The sequence below is a fragment of the Magnolia sinica genome, chromosome 3 (assembly GCF_029962835.1).
Source record: "Magnolia sinica isolate HGM2019 chromosome 3, MsV1, whole genome shotgun sequence".
NCBI lineage: Eukaryota > Viridiplantae > Streptophyta > Magnoliopsida > Magnoliales > Magnoliaceae > Magnolia > Magnolia sinica.
Window position 1 is genome coordinate 674,422 of NC_080575.1, and position 16,869 is coordinate 691,290.

At 40.0% G+C, this 16,869-nt stretch overlaps 1 protein-coding gene across 1 annotated transcript; it reads left to right on the forward strand.

Moving 5' to 3' along the window:
• The first annotated feature begins 6,859 nt into the window (after positions 1-6,859).
• On the forward strand, positions 6,860-15,970 carry LOC131239202 (uncharacterized). The gene is made up of 6 exons (XM_058236787.1): positions 6,860-7,394; positions 9,113-9,278; positions 12,322-12,498; positions 12,581-12,664; positions 14,872-14,953; positions 15,032-15,970. Exons 1-6 carry the CDS (start codon positions 7,078-7,080, stop codon positions 15,493-15,495), a joined length of 1,290 nt encoding a protein of 429 aa, XP_058092770.1. The 5' UTR covers positions 6,860-7,077; the 3' UTR covers positions 15,496-15,970.
• The last annotated feature ends 899 nt before the right edge of the window (positions 15,971-16,869 follow it).

The following is a 16,869-nucleotide window of genomic DNA, read 5'->3' on the forward strand; positions in this document are numbered from 1 at the left end:
ATAGTTCAAAATCTGGGATAAGACCAACCCAAGCTTGGTCTGTTGAAAGTCATAGGACACAGATTTCATGCCAAAACCTTTTGTTGGAAGTTCATGTGCATTGGAAAGCTAGGACAGATTTCATGCCAAAGCCTTTTGTTGGAAGTTCATGTGCATTGGAAAGCCAGGACAGATTTCATGCCAAAGCCTTTTGTTGGAAGTTTATGTGCATTGGAAAGCTTGGGGGGGGGCGGGGGGTGGCGGCATTGTGATGTTTGGGATAAATCCACCTTATTCATCCTCGTTGCCTACTCATTTTAAGACTTTGACCAAAAGTGAGGTAAATACAAAACTCAAGAAGGTCACCCCGGGGGAAAAAGAAATGCCTACCGTTGAAACCTTTTTGGGTATATATTGATGTTTATATGCCATCTAAATTGTTTATAAGGTCATTTCTACTAGTATGAAATGAAAAAAAAACAAAAAAATTAGCATGATGCTAAACTTTTGTGGCCATATGAATGTTTCAATGGTGGTTGCTCAATCCTCATTTTTACTCTAGCGTGCCTTCCTTGAGTTTTATATCTACCTCATTTTTGGTCTCCTATCCTAAAATGAGTAGGAAAAACAGATGGACAAGGTGGATTTATCCCAAACATCATGGTGGGCCCACCTAGCTTCCCAATGCATGAACCTCACATGAAAGCCTTTTCACATAAAATCCGCGTCCGGTTATAATTACACCTGTTCAATTGTCATTGGTTATAATGATTTCCTATCGTCCACCCCCTTTGGAACATTCTAGGCCATCAGCTGAGTGGGCCATCTTGATCTTTGGGATTGTTCATCCTCGTGGTTGCCATTCCTCATAAGAACCAATCAAAGTAGGTTATGTGTGATTTGCACATATCTGCATTGTGTTTTTGAAGATCTGTAAAGATGTACGGAGAAGATTTGTTGATAACATAGTTAGAATGCATTAAGTGATGCCACGTCGTTGTGAAGATGGTCGACCGTGAAGGAATGGTTACATGAAAGATAGCAGAAGGAGAAACAAGGGAAAGCCAATAGTATTGAATGGTCATAGCAATAGTCAGAATGTGGAAAGGATCCAGATGACCTGATTAAGGCTACAAATAGCAAAGGGATTCAGTAGGAATAATTGGTCTCATACTAACCAAATTAAACCAAACATTATCTTTCAATTGTCCTTTTAATTACCCGTCAATTACATTCCTTAGTGTAATCTTTTACTTTTTATATTAAGTAAATTACATTTCTTAGTGTAATCATTTACTTTCAGCCTGTTGTTTACATTCCGTATTGTAATCCTTCTCATCCCTTAAGTCACATTGTATCTTGCAGATGCCGATTGCCTGGTGAGCTGATGTGGTGGGATTTGACTAGGCAACATGCCACTATCATACATGCATCCCATTGGTTAAGCAGGCCCGTGTATCACGCATCTGCTGTTGGAAGAGGTTTGTTGGAATACAACTTAAACCGTTGGATCTAAGGTCATTTTCAGCAATAAAAGCTGTTGTCCTGAAAATATTTTAAGATTGGAAAAATCCTAAACTCATCTTGGAGCCATCTAAAACAAAGTAATTACATGAGACTTTCTTTGGTGATTCAGACCATGCCCAGAGAGCAAAATGATAATATGTGTACACGTTAAAACTAATCATGCAACACGTGAATGTGATGGGGGCCACTGGATTACTAAACCTAGATTGCCAGATCCAACGACTACTATAATCTCAACTTTAATTAATGAGACTTAGTCTTAAAGAATCAACAACAGTACTCGCCCCATCTCCATCCAACGATGATGATTTATGATGGGGTTCATGCACTTTGCCATGTGTACTAAAATCAAGTCCCTTTGAACCTAAGTAAAAGAAAGTGTCCAAGGTTGTCTGCTCTCTCATTATTTATATATGATAATTTCATTTCTTATAACTTTCTTCAAGACAACATAAAAAGAAAAGAAAAGTGGGTGATACTCTCTTGTGATTGAGTAATTAGGATGGTCATTTCATGTGGGTCATTTGATTGGAAGGTTAGGATGGTCTCATCAATGTGATTTATGAGTTGGTTTGTTTTGGGTCCATCGGATGAACTGTCTGGATCTCATCATGTGAGGTTTCACATCAAGATGCATTGTGTGAGGATGTGAGTACTAAGGAATCCAGCCTAGCTAATAAACATATGAGCAGGGGACCTAGCTAACAGGCCAGCAAATAAGTTCCAGATAAAGCCCTAAATAGGTTGGACCCTAAGTGTTGAAGGGCCACCTAATTCCCTGATTAGGAAAATGTCCTATCTTTGAAAATCTAACTATTATAGGCAATCAATCATTTTCTCTAATGGGTCCACCTATGTGTAAAATAGAGTTATCTTTCAGGCCAAGTCATGGAAAGAAAAGTCAACTGAAGTTTCTTTGACGGTTAAATTTTGTTTTAAAAAAAATCCTAAACTCTAATGGCTAGGATTACCCAATTGCTTGATTTTTGGGGATGGACCAATCTAACTCCAATGGCTAGGATCATTGAAAAGTGATTGAAGTGATGCGTTACTCCTTTTGAGGGATCACCAAGTAATTCGCTCACGAAATGAGAGATTGCATAAGACCATATAATTAAAAGCGGGGTTTTTTTTTTTGAATGGAGACTTGAAATTGGATTAAAACTAGAGCTGTACACGAGTCAAGCTAAGCCGAGTATTGCCCAGCTCATGCTCGGCTTGCACTGCCTGAGTCCCAGCTCGTACTCAGCTTGGCTCGGCCTTCAAGTTCGAATGCCTAGCTCGAGCAGATATCGAGCCAAGTTCGAGCAAAGTTTTCGAGTCGAGCTGTAATCAAAGGTACTTACCGGGCGAGCTGCGGCGGAAACGACCGGCACCGTGCAGGGCACGGATGAACGACAGGGACGAGCTGCGGCACCAGATAGGGGCACCGGGCAGGGCAGGGACGAGTGGCAGGGATGACCGGCTCCGGACAAGCCAATGAGAGAGAGAGAGAGAGAGAGAGAGAGAGAGAGAGAGAGCACTGGACGGTCGCTGTGGCCGCCAGAAGGTCGTCGGACAGGTGAGGGAAGAAGAGGGACAGCCGGATATGGCGATCAAGTGGCTGCGACGGCCAATGGGAGAGAGGGGAACGAGCGCTTTTTTTTTTGAAGGGTTGGGGTTTTTTTTTGTTTTAAACGGGCGTTGGGAAGGAAGGGCTTAGGGTTTTTTGAACGGGCGCTGAGAGAGGGTAGCTTAGGGTTTTTTATTTTGGGGTATATATACCCCTGGTTGAGTACTGAGTCGAGTCCGAGTCGAGCCGATTTCAAGTACTATTCGAGTCGAGTCGAGTCGAGCAGGGTCAAGCTCGTGCTCGGCTCGAACTCAATTCGAGCACCAAAAATCAGCTTGTGCTCGGCTCGAACTCATTTTGAGTCGAGTTGAGTTGAGTATTTTCGAGTCGAGTCGAGCGAGTTACCGAGCTAACTCTGCTCATGTACAGCTCTAATTAAAACAAAGAAAGGGAAACAAAAGAGGCGGAAGGCCTGCTGAGATAGCGAGCCAAAAGTACCTAAGAGAACGAAAGCAAATTACAATCCGATGAAGGAAAAAAAAAGGAGGCCCATTCCACTAATAGGTAGTGGATTCTTCTCACTACAAACCCTACTTCATGAGACTCTCCTTTGAAACAAGGGCCGTTTCTTTCTTCCCATATCGCCCACCACACAGCTGCTAAGGTGAATCTCTAGACTTGATTTACTTTCTTGCTGAAATATGTCCCATGCCAGGCCTTGAGCAAGTGGGTTATATATATATATATATTGGAATGCTCACTTGCGCACTAATTCTCATGAGAACTCATCGTCTGTGATATGAGCTCAAAATCTAAACCGTTCACATTATGTAGCACCCCATGAAACCCCTGGGGTCCAACTTTTACCCTGATCGAAAACTTTGGTGGGCTATGGCAAAGGGAAACAGTTTTCTCCCTTGATTTGCTTTCCTCTTTTTCCATGGCCCACCAAAGTAATAAAAGTTGGGCTCGAGGATTTCATGGGGTGCTGCATCATGTGGACGGTTCAGATTTTATATATATCCGTCACATTAATTTTATCCAGGTATGTAACAAAATTATTAAATTTAGGTGACTTTTCATGAACGGTTACTTAAATCTTATATACAAGATATACTCTTGATTTAGAAAGTATGTCTTTTTTTTGTTCGTTTTCTTTTTAACTTTGTTTTCTTCTTCTTTTTAAAGATATAATTAAAGATGATAGCTTATTTTCTCAACAGTGCAAAGTAACAATTGACATTATTTTATTATTAAGACAAAATAAAGACTCTGTGAAGGTTGGGGCGGCTTAGTTAAAACTATGGGACAACATATAATGGATCTATTATAACAGTATACCTCTGATTTAAAATTTTATAAGTCAGTCATCCATTGAACAATGAAATTAACAAAGGTAGCCATTTTCAATTGCGTACGTTTTAAGAAACTTATCATGACAATTTGATTGAATTGTAAATGAAATACACCCTAGAATGGACAAGGTTGGTAAAAGACCGTCCAATATTTAGTGCACTTATGTCAATTTAGGAAAGGCTTTGCTTCTAAGATTTTGTCAACCACACTGCATCCTCATCAAACCAGCTCATAAGTGATAATGGAGAAATGATCATAATTGCTATTTAAGGGAAAGAGATTTAAAATTTTCTAAATAGTACCAAGCTCACATGGACCGTTGTTCCATCACCATCTTAATATCATGTATTAGCTTACCTACCCAAAGAAAATCGAACACTGGCATTGAATGGCCTGTGGTCATTAGGAGCTACTTAATGTTGAATATGGATTTTGGTACATGTTTTGATTGAGAAATGCTCACCAGGTTCAAAGGATGATCTAAGTAGCATATAGTGTTGCAACTAACATCAGATAGGGCCCACTACAAAACTACCACTGTACAAAGTCAGGCAGATCCATTCATCAGGGGGCCCAATCAATGGATTGCAGGCCCTGTACATTTATGTAAGATCTAGGACATCCATCAAGTGGACCCTAGCATGCACATACCGTGACCAAAACCAGGCCTACCAAATAGGCAAATGGATGACTGAAATTACTTCACCAAGTTTATTTTAGCAGCCTTTGTTTCATGTGCACCACCTGCCTAATTTTTTTGTCCAAAACATCTATATAGGGTCCACAACATTCACATGGCGCATGGTGGTCCATTTGTTTAGATAACCACATGTAGAAAACCGGACCATTGTAATTGATCATGAGGGGGCTTTTAGGCATGAAAGCAATCAATGATTTGAAAATACTTGCCCAACGGTTCACATTCCACTTACAAGCATGGCTCTTGTTATGCATAGGCCTGTGGAACGCAGATTGCATCCTACTCCCCCTCCCTACTTCCCCTCCCTCCAATGGAGAACAGGCGTGAGCTTTGAGTGGCCACTGTGATGTAAACAAGTTTTATTCACATTGGTCTTTTTTTTTTTTTTTTTAATTTGTTTCGTGAAAATTTATAGGATAGGACCAAAAGTTAGACAGATGCGAGGCTCAAGTGGACTACAACACAAGGAAACACGTTATAATGATTCTCACTGTTGAAGTTTTGAGCCCACAGTAATGTTTATTTGCCATCTAACCTATCCATAAAGTTACATAGACCTAGACGAAGAGAAAACACAAATTCAGTTCAATCCAAACCTTCTATCAGCTTAAGATGTTTTTAATAAGAGTTTAATCCCCATTGTGCAGTCTACTTGACCTTTAGATCTACCTAAAATTAGTGCATAACTCTTGAAACGATACAAAAAAATTGTATGGAAATAGTGGATAAAACCCATACCAAAAAATGAATAGAAATAGTGGTAATCCTGGCACCAGCCAGCTAGCTTGTGTCAAAGCTGTATTCAATCAGGGATTGTTGTCGATTTGCTTCATTTTTTGGGCTCATGTTGAGTGTAGGGCTGTGTGGGTCGATACCTCAATGTTCAAACGAGGGTATCTTTACTGTCTACCACTTGAGCTATGGATGAGGGTGAGCTATGGATGAGGGTGATTGTGGAAAGTGACACATTTCAGAAGATAACCAGTATATCTGAGGGTGTTTATAGAAAGTGACACATTTCATAGGATAACCACCATATCGTGGAACCCATCATTGTTGATTCACATTCCCAAACCAGATTGGCTGAAATTCCTAAAATCTGATTTCGTAGACTATGATTTGTTGAAATAGAGATATTTTTATTATTATTTTGAAGGGTCGAAATGTTTCAAATGGATATTTTCTGTGGTTATCCCGTGTCCACAATCAGACCCACCACATCAACGGTTTAAATTAGAGATTCACTCAAGTGATGTCCTGGATAACTGATCGGTGGATGATAAAGCATAGATTGTGGGGCACAATTTAGATGAATAAAATGGGCGCGTTTGGTTGCACCAAAATTTCATGATTTAAAAAAAAAAATCAGCTTAATTTGGTGAAAGATTTCATGATATTTCATCAAATTCGATCAACCAAACACAGTAAACCAAAAATTGCACTGAGCAGGTGTCCTGGGTAGCCGATTGGTGGACGACTGATGGACAGAAAAATGAAGAATAGAGCAGAGATTAGGATGGTCCAATAAATATGATTTTGGGCTTATAAAATATCTATAGCGATTCCGACGATTTGAACGGTTCGATCGGCTTAAATGCGTGTCGCGTTCACAATTTCGAGTCCACACGTATGAACTATCAAACTCCGCCAGAGTACGTAAAATAATCAGACGCTCAGGAGTTTGAAGGGCGAAAGCAACCTTGATTCTTCGCGTCGCGCCAGCGTTTGCCCTGTATTGGAAAAAAAAAAAAAAATCTCATCCACGAAAATAAAATAAAATCAGTCCTATTTTTCAGAGAAAATCAGATGATATTCAGAACTTGTCCTCTTCTTCTCTGGAATTCTATCCTTCGTTTTTCGTTTCCTTCCTTTCTACGTTTTCTAGGGTTGTTCTTTTTCCCTTTTTCTCCAATGCCGGAGAAACTCCCACGGATTTCATCTCCAATCCCACCATAGAAAGAAAATGGCTTCGGCGGAGGCGATCTCCGCCTTCTTCCTTGGGCTCCTTCCCTTCTGGTTCGCGATCCTCGCTGGGCTCCTTATCGGATGGTCGTGGCGACCTCGGTGGGCCGCTGCGCTCGTCTTCCTGGCCCTAAATAGCAGGTCTCGATTCGTATGGACGGTCCCTCCAGGTCTCGGCGCCAGGCGCATCTGGTTCGCCTTGACTGCTCTCTCTGTCTTCTCGATCCTTAATAGATTCTTTAGAAGATTTAAGACCTGTTCGAAAGCGCCGTCATCTGATGGCATATCCGGCGATCAAAGCATCACCTTCCGTCAGAAGTAAGCGGTTTTGTTCCCCCCCCCCCCCTAGTTTCCTTAAACTGCAGATTTCAGTTCGAAGATTTCGTTTATGTTTAGTTGTATTTTTCTGTGAGATTGCATGATTTTATTCTGCTTGTATGTTTATTGGATTTTAAGGATAATAGAGCTTGGAAAGCTCAAATTGCAGAAATATTCCTTTCCTTTAAATTGATTATGTTCACAATGAGATAACCAAAATTGGGCATATCTCAAAATAACCTAATTCTTTTCTTTTGTTTGATTTTGTTTCCTTGAAAATGAATTCACATGAGTTTTTTTTTTTTTTTTGGGCAGATTTATTTTTTAATCAATCAAAAGCACCAGCCAGATGGGAAAAAAAGCTAAGCGAACATAATCAAACTAAGGAAGAAGTGTATCCAACCTAAGCGGTCATTTGGATGCCTGCTAAATCCTTAAGTTGTAATCAGATTACAGGGGTCGTTTGGATCCCTGTAAAATCCTTAAGTTGTAATCGGATTACAGATTATCCGATTACAGGTGTAAGGTGTTTACAGCCTGTCCTGTTTAGCTTTAAGCTGTAATTTGCTTACAGGTAAACAGTTGTCTGTGTTTGGATAACCTGTAAATTGCTAACAGCCTGTAATTGAGTATTTGCACACAACAGAGCTTGGAGTGGTAAATCCTTTAAACATCATCAAATAACATATAAAGTATTCATTTAAGATAGATTAGTGTGATAAACCCAACTCAATAAAACCTATGGCCGATCCTTACACTAAATCAATCATTTGGTGGGCCTACTAATTCAAATTCCCTTTTGTGATAAGAAGCTATTGAATATAAACCAACTGTAAACTAACATCAAATTAGTAGCAACTAGTAGGTTTAAACATGTCTTCAGTAATCCAAACAGCAACTAGCAGCGTGCGTGTGGTGGTTTTTTAAGTTCCTGGATTTCACAATACCCTTGTTGCATCACTAGCCGCGCCACAACTCTCCTTGCATCGGAAATTTTCGAAAGTTAGAACCATTGCTTGATATCCCTTTACTTGTAATATGAAACATGCCCTTTTGCCATGTTTCAGATTACAACTAGGAGATGTAATCCGATTACAGCCTGGAATCTGTTTATAGGCAAATGCACCCATCCAAACACCTCATGTAATCTGATTACAAGTTACGGATTTTACAGGCAACCAAACGACCCCTAAAGTGGAAATAAAAGCCCACAGCCTTACCAAGAAAAACCCAAGAAACCTAAGCAAGGAATTCACATGATTGTCTCTGTTTGTTTACTTGTGCTTGGATTTTTTGGATATAAGATTTAGTATGCAGATTTTCTTCTTGATCTGATCGTGCTTCCTTTGAATTTCCTTTTTCTTTCCATGTTTGATAGGTTTTGAAGGGCTTCTTTTTCCCATTTCTATCATGCTTTAGGTTGGAACCAAGGGCTATCTTTTAATTCTATTCAATGATTGGCAATCAGTTGAAAACTATTTCAATACCTTAGGTTGGAACCAAATGCTATTTTCCCCCAGCCTTGGGGTGGCTTGGCATCTTCTTTTTCTTGTTATGTGTTGTTGGCCCTTGTTTCTCAATCCCAATTTGAAGCTTAAGCTTTTCATTTTTTTTTTCCCCATTCTTTGTTAACATTGTTACATCTTCACAAGTGTTTTTAAGTTGGATAGTAGAGCCCGTAGAGGACATGTTTCAATGCTGCTTCTTCCTTTTCTCAGTTCATCTTTTTCTGGTGCTGAGGATGAGCAACCTGGAGTGACAGCTGCTGATTTGGAGACCCTTTTTTCTTACATTGAGGAGACGGATGGTGGTCCCCCATGGCAGTTGATGATGGAAAAATCCACTGCCACACTGGCATTCCAAGCTTGGCGTCGTGATCCAGAGGTAAGCTAGGCTTGAACCTGGGATCTCAATGTTAAAATGCACCCTATCTACTCTTCAGCTATGGCCTCGGAACTGATGAAAGATAGTTCATGTGAAAGAAACTTTGCCTTCCCAAGCGTGTGCGCCGTGCGGAAACAATGGATAACTTGTTCTTTCATCGTATTTGGCAAGGGAGTTGTGGGGCAATTTTTTCAATCTTTTTAGGATTTGTCGGGTCCTTGTGAGAGATCTAACCAAGTGGTGGTCAGACGAGCATGGTATTTTCATTGCCATTACATTGCAAGGCCATAATGGCCATTGCATCCTTAAGTTGTTTTAGAAGCCCCTTTTTCCACAATGGGTAATGACTACCACCATTATTATTTGTCTGTTACATAACCATTATGTAATCATTTTTTTATTCCTTGTAGACGAGGCCCTTTTGCTATTAGAGGCAAAATTATTTGGAGAATGGTGTATTTGTAGGGATTGTGGAAAGAGAAACCATAGTCTTCGATAACAAGGTTTGTTGTGGGGAAATTGTCAAAAGAAGAACCATAACATGGTTCTTCATTGGGCTTTGTGAGACCTGAGTCAAAGGGCTGTAAAAGTTATTTCTTTTGGGATTCAAAGGTGCTGTTAGTTGTGGGGTCGAGAACCAATGGACTCACAGAATCCTCCTTGGTTGGCTTCTAAGAGCTTTAACTTTGGTGGCTTCTCAATTGACACCCTTCATCAGTCTAGGATAGGGGTTGTCCTAGGAAATGATAAAGAAGCATTGCTCTTTCCCTGGGTAAGGTGGAGTGGTTGGTTCCATCAAGGTGGAAATATTAGCTTTGGCTACTCAATTCCAGCATTGCACTCATGCATTGACATGGATTTGTGGCGAAAAAATGATGTGGAAAATATGTCATTGTTAAATGATGTGGAAATTTTATATAGTAATGAATGCTGGACAATCTATTAATAGGCTACGAATTTTACATATATATATATATATATTTTTCAATAATACATGGTTAGGCCTAATGTTCAAATTATCTCCGATATTATTTTTATCTCTAGCTCAACGATACCAATACCACTGGTAGCGATACCGATAACGCTGGTAGTATTAGAAATTCCAGGTATTAGCAATGTATTGCCAACGTATCAATATCACTAATGTAATCGTCAATATTTTCAACTATGTAAATTCTAGGTGTCATTTGTATTGCCAATGCATTGCCAATATTTTCGACTATGTAAATTCTACGTAATGCTTGTATCATTAAGTATATTGATGATATTTCAATAATATTGCCAACGTGTTGATATCATCAAAATTTTGTTTACTAGAAAAAAATTTATTTCAAATTTTTTTTTTTTTTTCATGGGCTCATGGTTGTATGTAGTGTTCAATTTGGCATTGATAATATTGTCGATATTGCAACATGCGAGATATTGAGACCACAATCTTTCGTTTCCTTTCCAATTGTTGATGATTTCTTGGTGAAATAAAATGTGTTATTGATATTTTGCAATATTAATGGATGTTTAGATGGAAGGTTGGATGGTTAAATAGGCTAGAGGGGATGGTTGGACTGATTTCTTACAACAACGCATGCTTTTAAGGCCCCATTAAATGGAAACTTGTTATGAATGCATTCTTTTTGTATTTTTTTTTTTTTTTAATTTCTAAATATGCAAATGTGTACATTTTAACATCTCCTGAAGTTTCGCCGAAAATTCCACCGTTTTTCCTATGTTTCCCCACATTTCCGGTTATCAGCGATATTATCGGCGATATCGATATTGTTTCCGTATCCCTAACCAACGAAACTTGTAAGGGCTGTTTGATTTTTAATTTCCCTGGTAAATACACGGAATTACCTGATTATTACTTACTACACCTGTTTGAAAGTCGCCAGGATTTACGTTTCGAAAATCGGTCCATACAAACATTGTTATTACTGATTTAAATATGTGGGCCCCATCATGATATATATGAGTTATCCACACCATCCATCCTTTTAAAAAAGACATTTTAAAGCATGAACCCAAAAATGAGGAAAATCAAAAGCTCAAGTGGACCACACCTTAGGAAACAATGATCATTAAAATGTCAATGGTTGAAAGTTGTTTTCTCCCTAGGGCCCACAGTGATGTTTATTTGTCATCCAACCTGTTAATAAGGTCACACAGTCATGGATAAAGTGGAAACAAAAATATCAGTTTGATCCAAAACTTATGGGGTCCTCAAGAAGCTTTCAATGGTAGGAGTTCAATTCCCATTGTTTCCAGTGGTGTGGTCCACTTGATCTTTTGATCTGCCTCTTTTTTTGGCTCATGCCCTAAAATGAGTTGGCTAAAGGGATGGACGGTGTGGATAATACACAAACATCAAGGTGGGCATCACAATTTAACTTTTTTCTCCTCTGGTGACGTGAGGAGTGCTATAAATGAAAGGTGGCGGTTAAATCACCTTGGAAATCTAACCGGAAATACAGAGGTAAATAATTATTACCCATTTCCCTTGAATTACCTCGGTAATTAGAAAATCAAACAGGCCTGTAGTGATACCGATACTTCGAACGCTGGTTAGGCCCTCATAAAATGGAAACTTATTTTGTTTGTGTGTGTGTGTGTGTGTGTGTGTGTGTGTGTGAACAACTCTTGAGGTTTAATTGAAAATTTCTATGAACACTGATGTGTAGTAATGGTGCAACTGGTAAAGTAGGAGAAGGTACTGATACTGTGAACACTGATGTGAAGTAATGGTGCAATTGGTAAAGTAAGAGAAGGTACAACTATGCAGAGGCAAAGATTGCCCAATACATGAACAAATTCTTGCTGCCCCATCTTTGGCAGAGATTGCATTCTGTTCCTGTTGTAATTGATAAGGGCATCTACTGCAAGTTTGCTATATTCCTGCTGTTATTTATAAATGACATATACTTATATTATGTCCTCTCTCATGCGCTGCTGAATCACATATGCCATCATGGAGAGTTATTATTTACTCTCTAATGGAATTATATAAATTGGATTCCTAACCTGATTACTGGCTGTCCCTGTCAACCAGCTTGGCCCTACACAGTATCGTACGAGAACAATCATTGAGAATGTAGCACCTGATTTGTTAAGAGACTTCTTTTGGGATGATGAGTTCCGAACCACATGGGATAACATGCTTATCTACTTCAGGATTCTACAGGAATGTCCTCGGACGGGAACCATGATTGTTCATTGGATTAGAAAGGTACACTGGAAAATTTAGTTTCTGGAGGTGTTTTAGATTGGCCATTGGTTATTGTCTAATAACAGTTGTGTGCACCCTGCAGTTTCCCTTTTTCTGTAGTGATCGTGAATATATCATAGTTCGTCGCATTTGGGAATCTGGATCTACCTATTACTGTGTAACAAAGGTATTTACTTTTTTCTTTTAAAAAAGGCATTTGCCTTTACTGTAGTGATCTTGAATAAAAGGCATTTACTTTTACTGTAGTGATCTTGAATAAGTTGTTTGAGCAGTTTCTTCACATAAATGGGACTAGGGTGCATGGCACGTGTGACACTTGCGGAGAGAGGAAGGAAGAGAGATTGATAGAGGGAAATTCAAAAAACACTTGGGTACCTCATCTGGGTACCTACTGTGTTACCTTCACTAATGTGGGGTAAACAACTTGCATAAAATCCGCGCCATCCATCAGGTAAACCACACCTTTTTTGGCTTGATTCCAAAAAGCACGCTGATTCAACTCTCAGCTAGACCACCCCATAAAATTATACCCATAACCTCTAAATTTCCATGGTATCGCCCACCAAAGTTTTGAAATACTGATTTTTGGGTAGTTCTTTCATATGATGAGGCAAATCAGATGAATGGATTGGATGGCATATAAACAACACAGTAGGCCCTACACAAAACTAATTGCACGTATTCCATGCCAACTGTTTCCTATGGTTTGTTGTACTTGAGTTTGGATGATCATGATTTTTGGGTTTAACGGTTAAAATGGGACAGTGTACCTGATGGATGGGGTGAATCTCATGAAAGTTCCATTGGCGTGGCTTTCGGTTTGTGAAAGAAACCCCGGTAATATACAAACCATCAAGTGGCATTTGCAGGTGAAATCTTAACTACACGTTGTTTAGCAAGCACATTGTTTACTTCCTAAAATACCCATAACTTTATTTAAAATGTTTTTATTTGTTATGTCCCTTAAATACACAAAGTTATCTGCTGTTGGAATCTGAAGAGCGCCAAACAAGTCTTCAACACCTGCCGAGAGAGAGGACAGTGGATAAATAGAAGTATCCTCCAAAACCTTGCACGCATGCAATGACCACAAATGAATGCCTTATCTCAGCAGGTTCTGACTAATCAGACTTTTGTCTCCTTGTCTCTGATTGCCTGCCATGCAAACTCAGGTAATCATGCGATGCAGATAATCCCTACATTGCAACTGAATGATCCCACGCTCTCTCATCCACCAGATATTGCTGCAAAATGAGTTCAGAGCCATGATAGATATCCAACTGCTTCTGATTGCAAACAAAGGCTCATTTGATCAATGCTAAATTACTTTGCACACCAATCCCCTTCTCACCGTAGTGCATCTTGAACTGTGGTTTGCTTCTTATCACCCAGCATTTCAATAGATTAAAATCAAAGGAGGCATGTTGGTCCTGCCCCATGCCAGATGTGATTCATCCATGCTTTTGTTTCGCATCTGGTCATCAGCATCTGCAGTTGATTTACGTCAGGGATTTCAGCTCCATGCACTAAAAAGTGGTCTGAGCTCTTCTGTGTGACATGCCATAAAACAAAGAAACCTTGTCATGGTAGACAGGTGTGAATATGCTCTGTAGCTTTGCATTTTTTTCCACTGTAAAAATCTAAATGGATGCAGCACCCATTTTCAACTGTTTGGGTAACAGTAACACTAAAAAGTGTACTGAGCTCTTTCGCATGGCATGAAATAACCAAACAGAAACTTTGTCATGGTACACAGCTGTGAATATGTACTTGGCTTTGCATTTTCTTCCGTTGTAAAATTGTAAATGGATGCGCCACCCAATTCAATTGTTTGGTTAATACCAAGGTTTAGATTATCACCTGAAACTATGTACCAGTTTCACCCATGAACAATACCGCTGTATTGGCTCAGAGTAGCCCAATACATGGGCGATACAAAATGATATGGTGCTGTATTGGTGGTGAATGATATGATACCCGATACACCTATTTAAAACCTTGGGTAACACATGAGAATTGTGAATCCTAAAGGTGGTTAATACTTTCTCATTCAAGTTCATTTAAGGCTCTAACCCATTGTGGTTTTAAAGATTGTTGAAGGTCACAGGTTCAACCCCATCTAACTTAAAACAAAAGGTTTTGACCTTGAAAGTCACCATGCTCATCTGACATTCCCTGATAAAAAATAGAATCCTCTTATTTATCCTCTCAAGCAGTTGCTTGATTTGCTATTACTGTTGAGATGTGAGTTGAGTTCTGATGGAAGCAGTGGATCATGTTTACCCCACGAATATCTGCCTTAATGCTTGTAAATGTGCTGTTATGTTCATGACTTATGCCGTGTGAATGGTGATAATCTGCTGATTCTAACAGGACACACAGCATTCAGCTGTACCAAGGCAAAGAAAACCTAGACGGGTAGACCACTACTTCTCCAGTTGGCGTATAAAGGCAGGTAAAACATTCTATTCCTTCCATTCAACCTGTTCCTGAAAGTTATAGCTCCCAACTCACTTCAAACCTTCTCCTCCAGTGGAAGCAAGGAATGGAGGGCAGCAGACAGCTTCTGAGGCGCTCCTTTTTCATCACGAAGAAATGGGGATTCCAAAAGAGCTTGCAAAGATTGCTATTCAGAGAGGAATGTGGGGCGTTGTGAAGAAAATGGATGTTGGAGTGCAGGCCTATCTGTTGGCAAGGCTGAATGGAGCTCCTCTTTCACGATATGCTGTCAAGGCACGTTTCAGTACCAAGAATCCATCCTCTATATTGTCATTGCCCGAGTCAGAATCTGATAACGTGGATGAGAGACTCAAGCAGGTTGAAATCTCTGAGGAACCAAAATGGACAAATCACCTGTTGAAGTGGTTGGTCGTGGGTGGAGTTCTGGTTGTGTGTGGGTTAAATGGGGGAGCCATTGGTAAGGGGATAGTATTTGGGATTGTCAGAGGCTTTCGGAGAGTTCAGAAACCTAAGAAGAATGAGAGTGAAGGGGGTTGAATATAGCTTCATCCCAACAGGTAACAAGCATGCGTGGTAATGGGAAGTGGAAGATGAGCTATTTTATGACCTAAAGAAGTAACATCCACAGTAGAAGAATAGTGAAAATTTCACTGCATTTCTTCTACAGCGACAGACCAAAGCTACCACAGCCAAAAACGTTAATGCTGCATACACCTGCATTAGTGATTGGTGCAAGCAGAAATGGGTATGGTTGGATATTATGCAATTTGGTTGACCCCTTTACAACTGCTGCATCATATTACAAAGAAAATCTTTTCTGCCCTGCTTTTAACAGCAGATGTACAGACAGGGTCGGTGGGAAATTTCAGATATGGGTTCTAGGTGTTGCAGTTGTTTCACGTGAAGCCACAGCGCTGATGTGCTGAAATATTTGGTTTATCAATGCCTTTGTATAGTTTGAACTACTGATGGAAGAGATGTTATTAATTATTATCTCATGCACTTCATCGAAGCTTCCGAGTTTTTGTCCCACCTTACACGCAGCAAAAATGTATGGCGACTGGGATCATTCCATCTGCTGGTACACCAATAGGATGGAATGGGTCATGGTGATTGGGCAAATCTGACTTAGTTTTGGTTGTTGAGCATGCCTTGTTGTTCATATGTGCGGTTAACCATTTCTTTAGGCTACTGTTCACACGGGTGCTGACACACCTTGCTTTGGGGTTGCAAGCCCAGCAAAGCTTAAGGATGCCACGTCCAACCCATGAGTTAAGGATGCAAGATCATGCCGACTATGTGATTTAAGAATCAGGATATTGTTAGAGCAGGCCCACCAGCCAAACTCTCAGCCCACTAATGACAATTAAATCAGTGTGGTTAAGCCAATTGCTTCATCTCCATGACTTTTGAGCCTGTTCCCATCAAATGAACTATCAGACCTAAAATTAAGGCTGGGTCGAATCCATGGACCTCCAGAAAACACAACCGGAAGCAGGTTGGAACCAGGTTGGTGCATGGTGACATGAGGCGGCAAAAAGTAAAGCAATGGGCTCTCTTGCTTTTAGCATGGTAGGTCTCTCTGTGGGAGACCTGCAAAGGCTATTAGCTCAGTGGTAGAGCGCACCCCTGATAATGGCATAGTCACAGCTGGGTTGTGAGGGCTGTCAGCCACATGCATAGTTCAATATGCATCTGCATCTGACCCAGAGATGTGAACATCCATGGCATATTCCTGTATGAACCAGTACAGCCATGTTGCCAACCCAGCTGAGCAATGGTGGCCTACCAGATGTACGGACCTGATCAAAATACACGAGTAGTTTGTTTGCGTGGGCATTGAATGCAGCAATATTAAATGACAGGCAGTGTCATCAACCAAAATGTCGCCATAATTTAAGTTAATGTTTA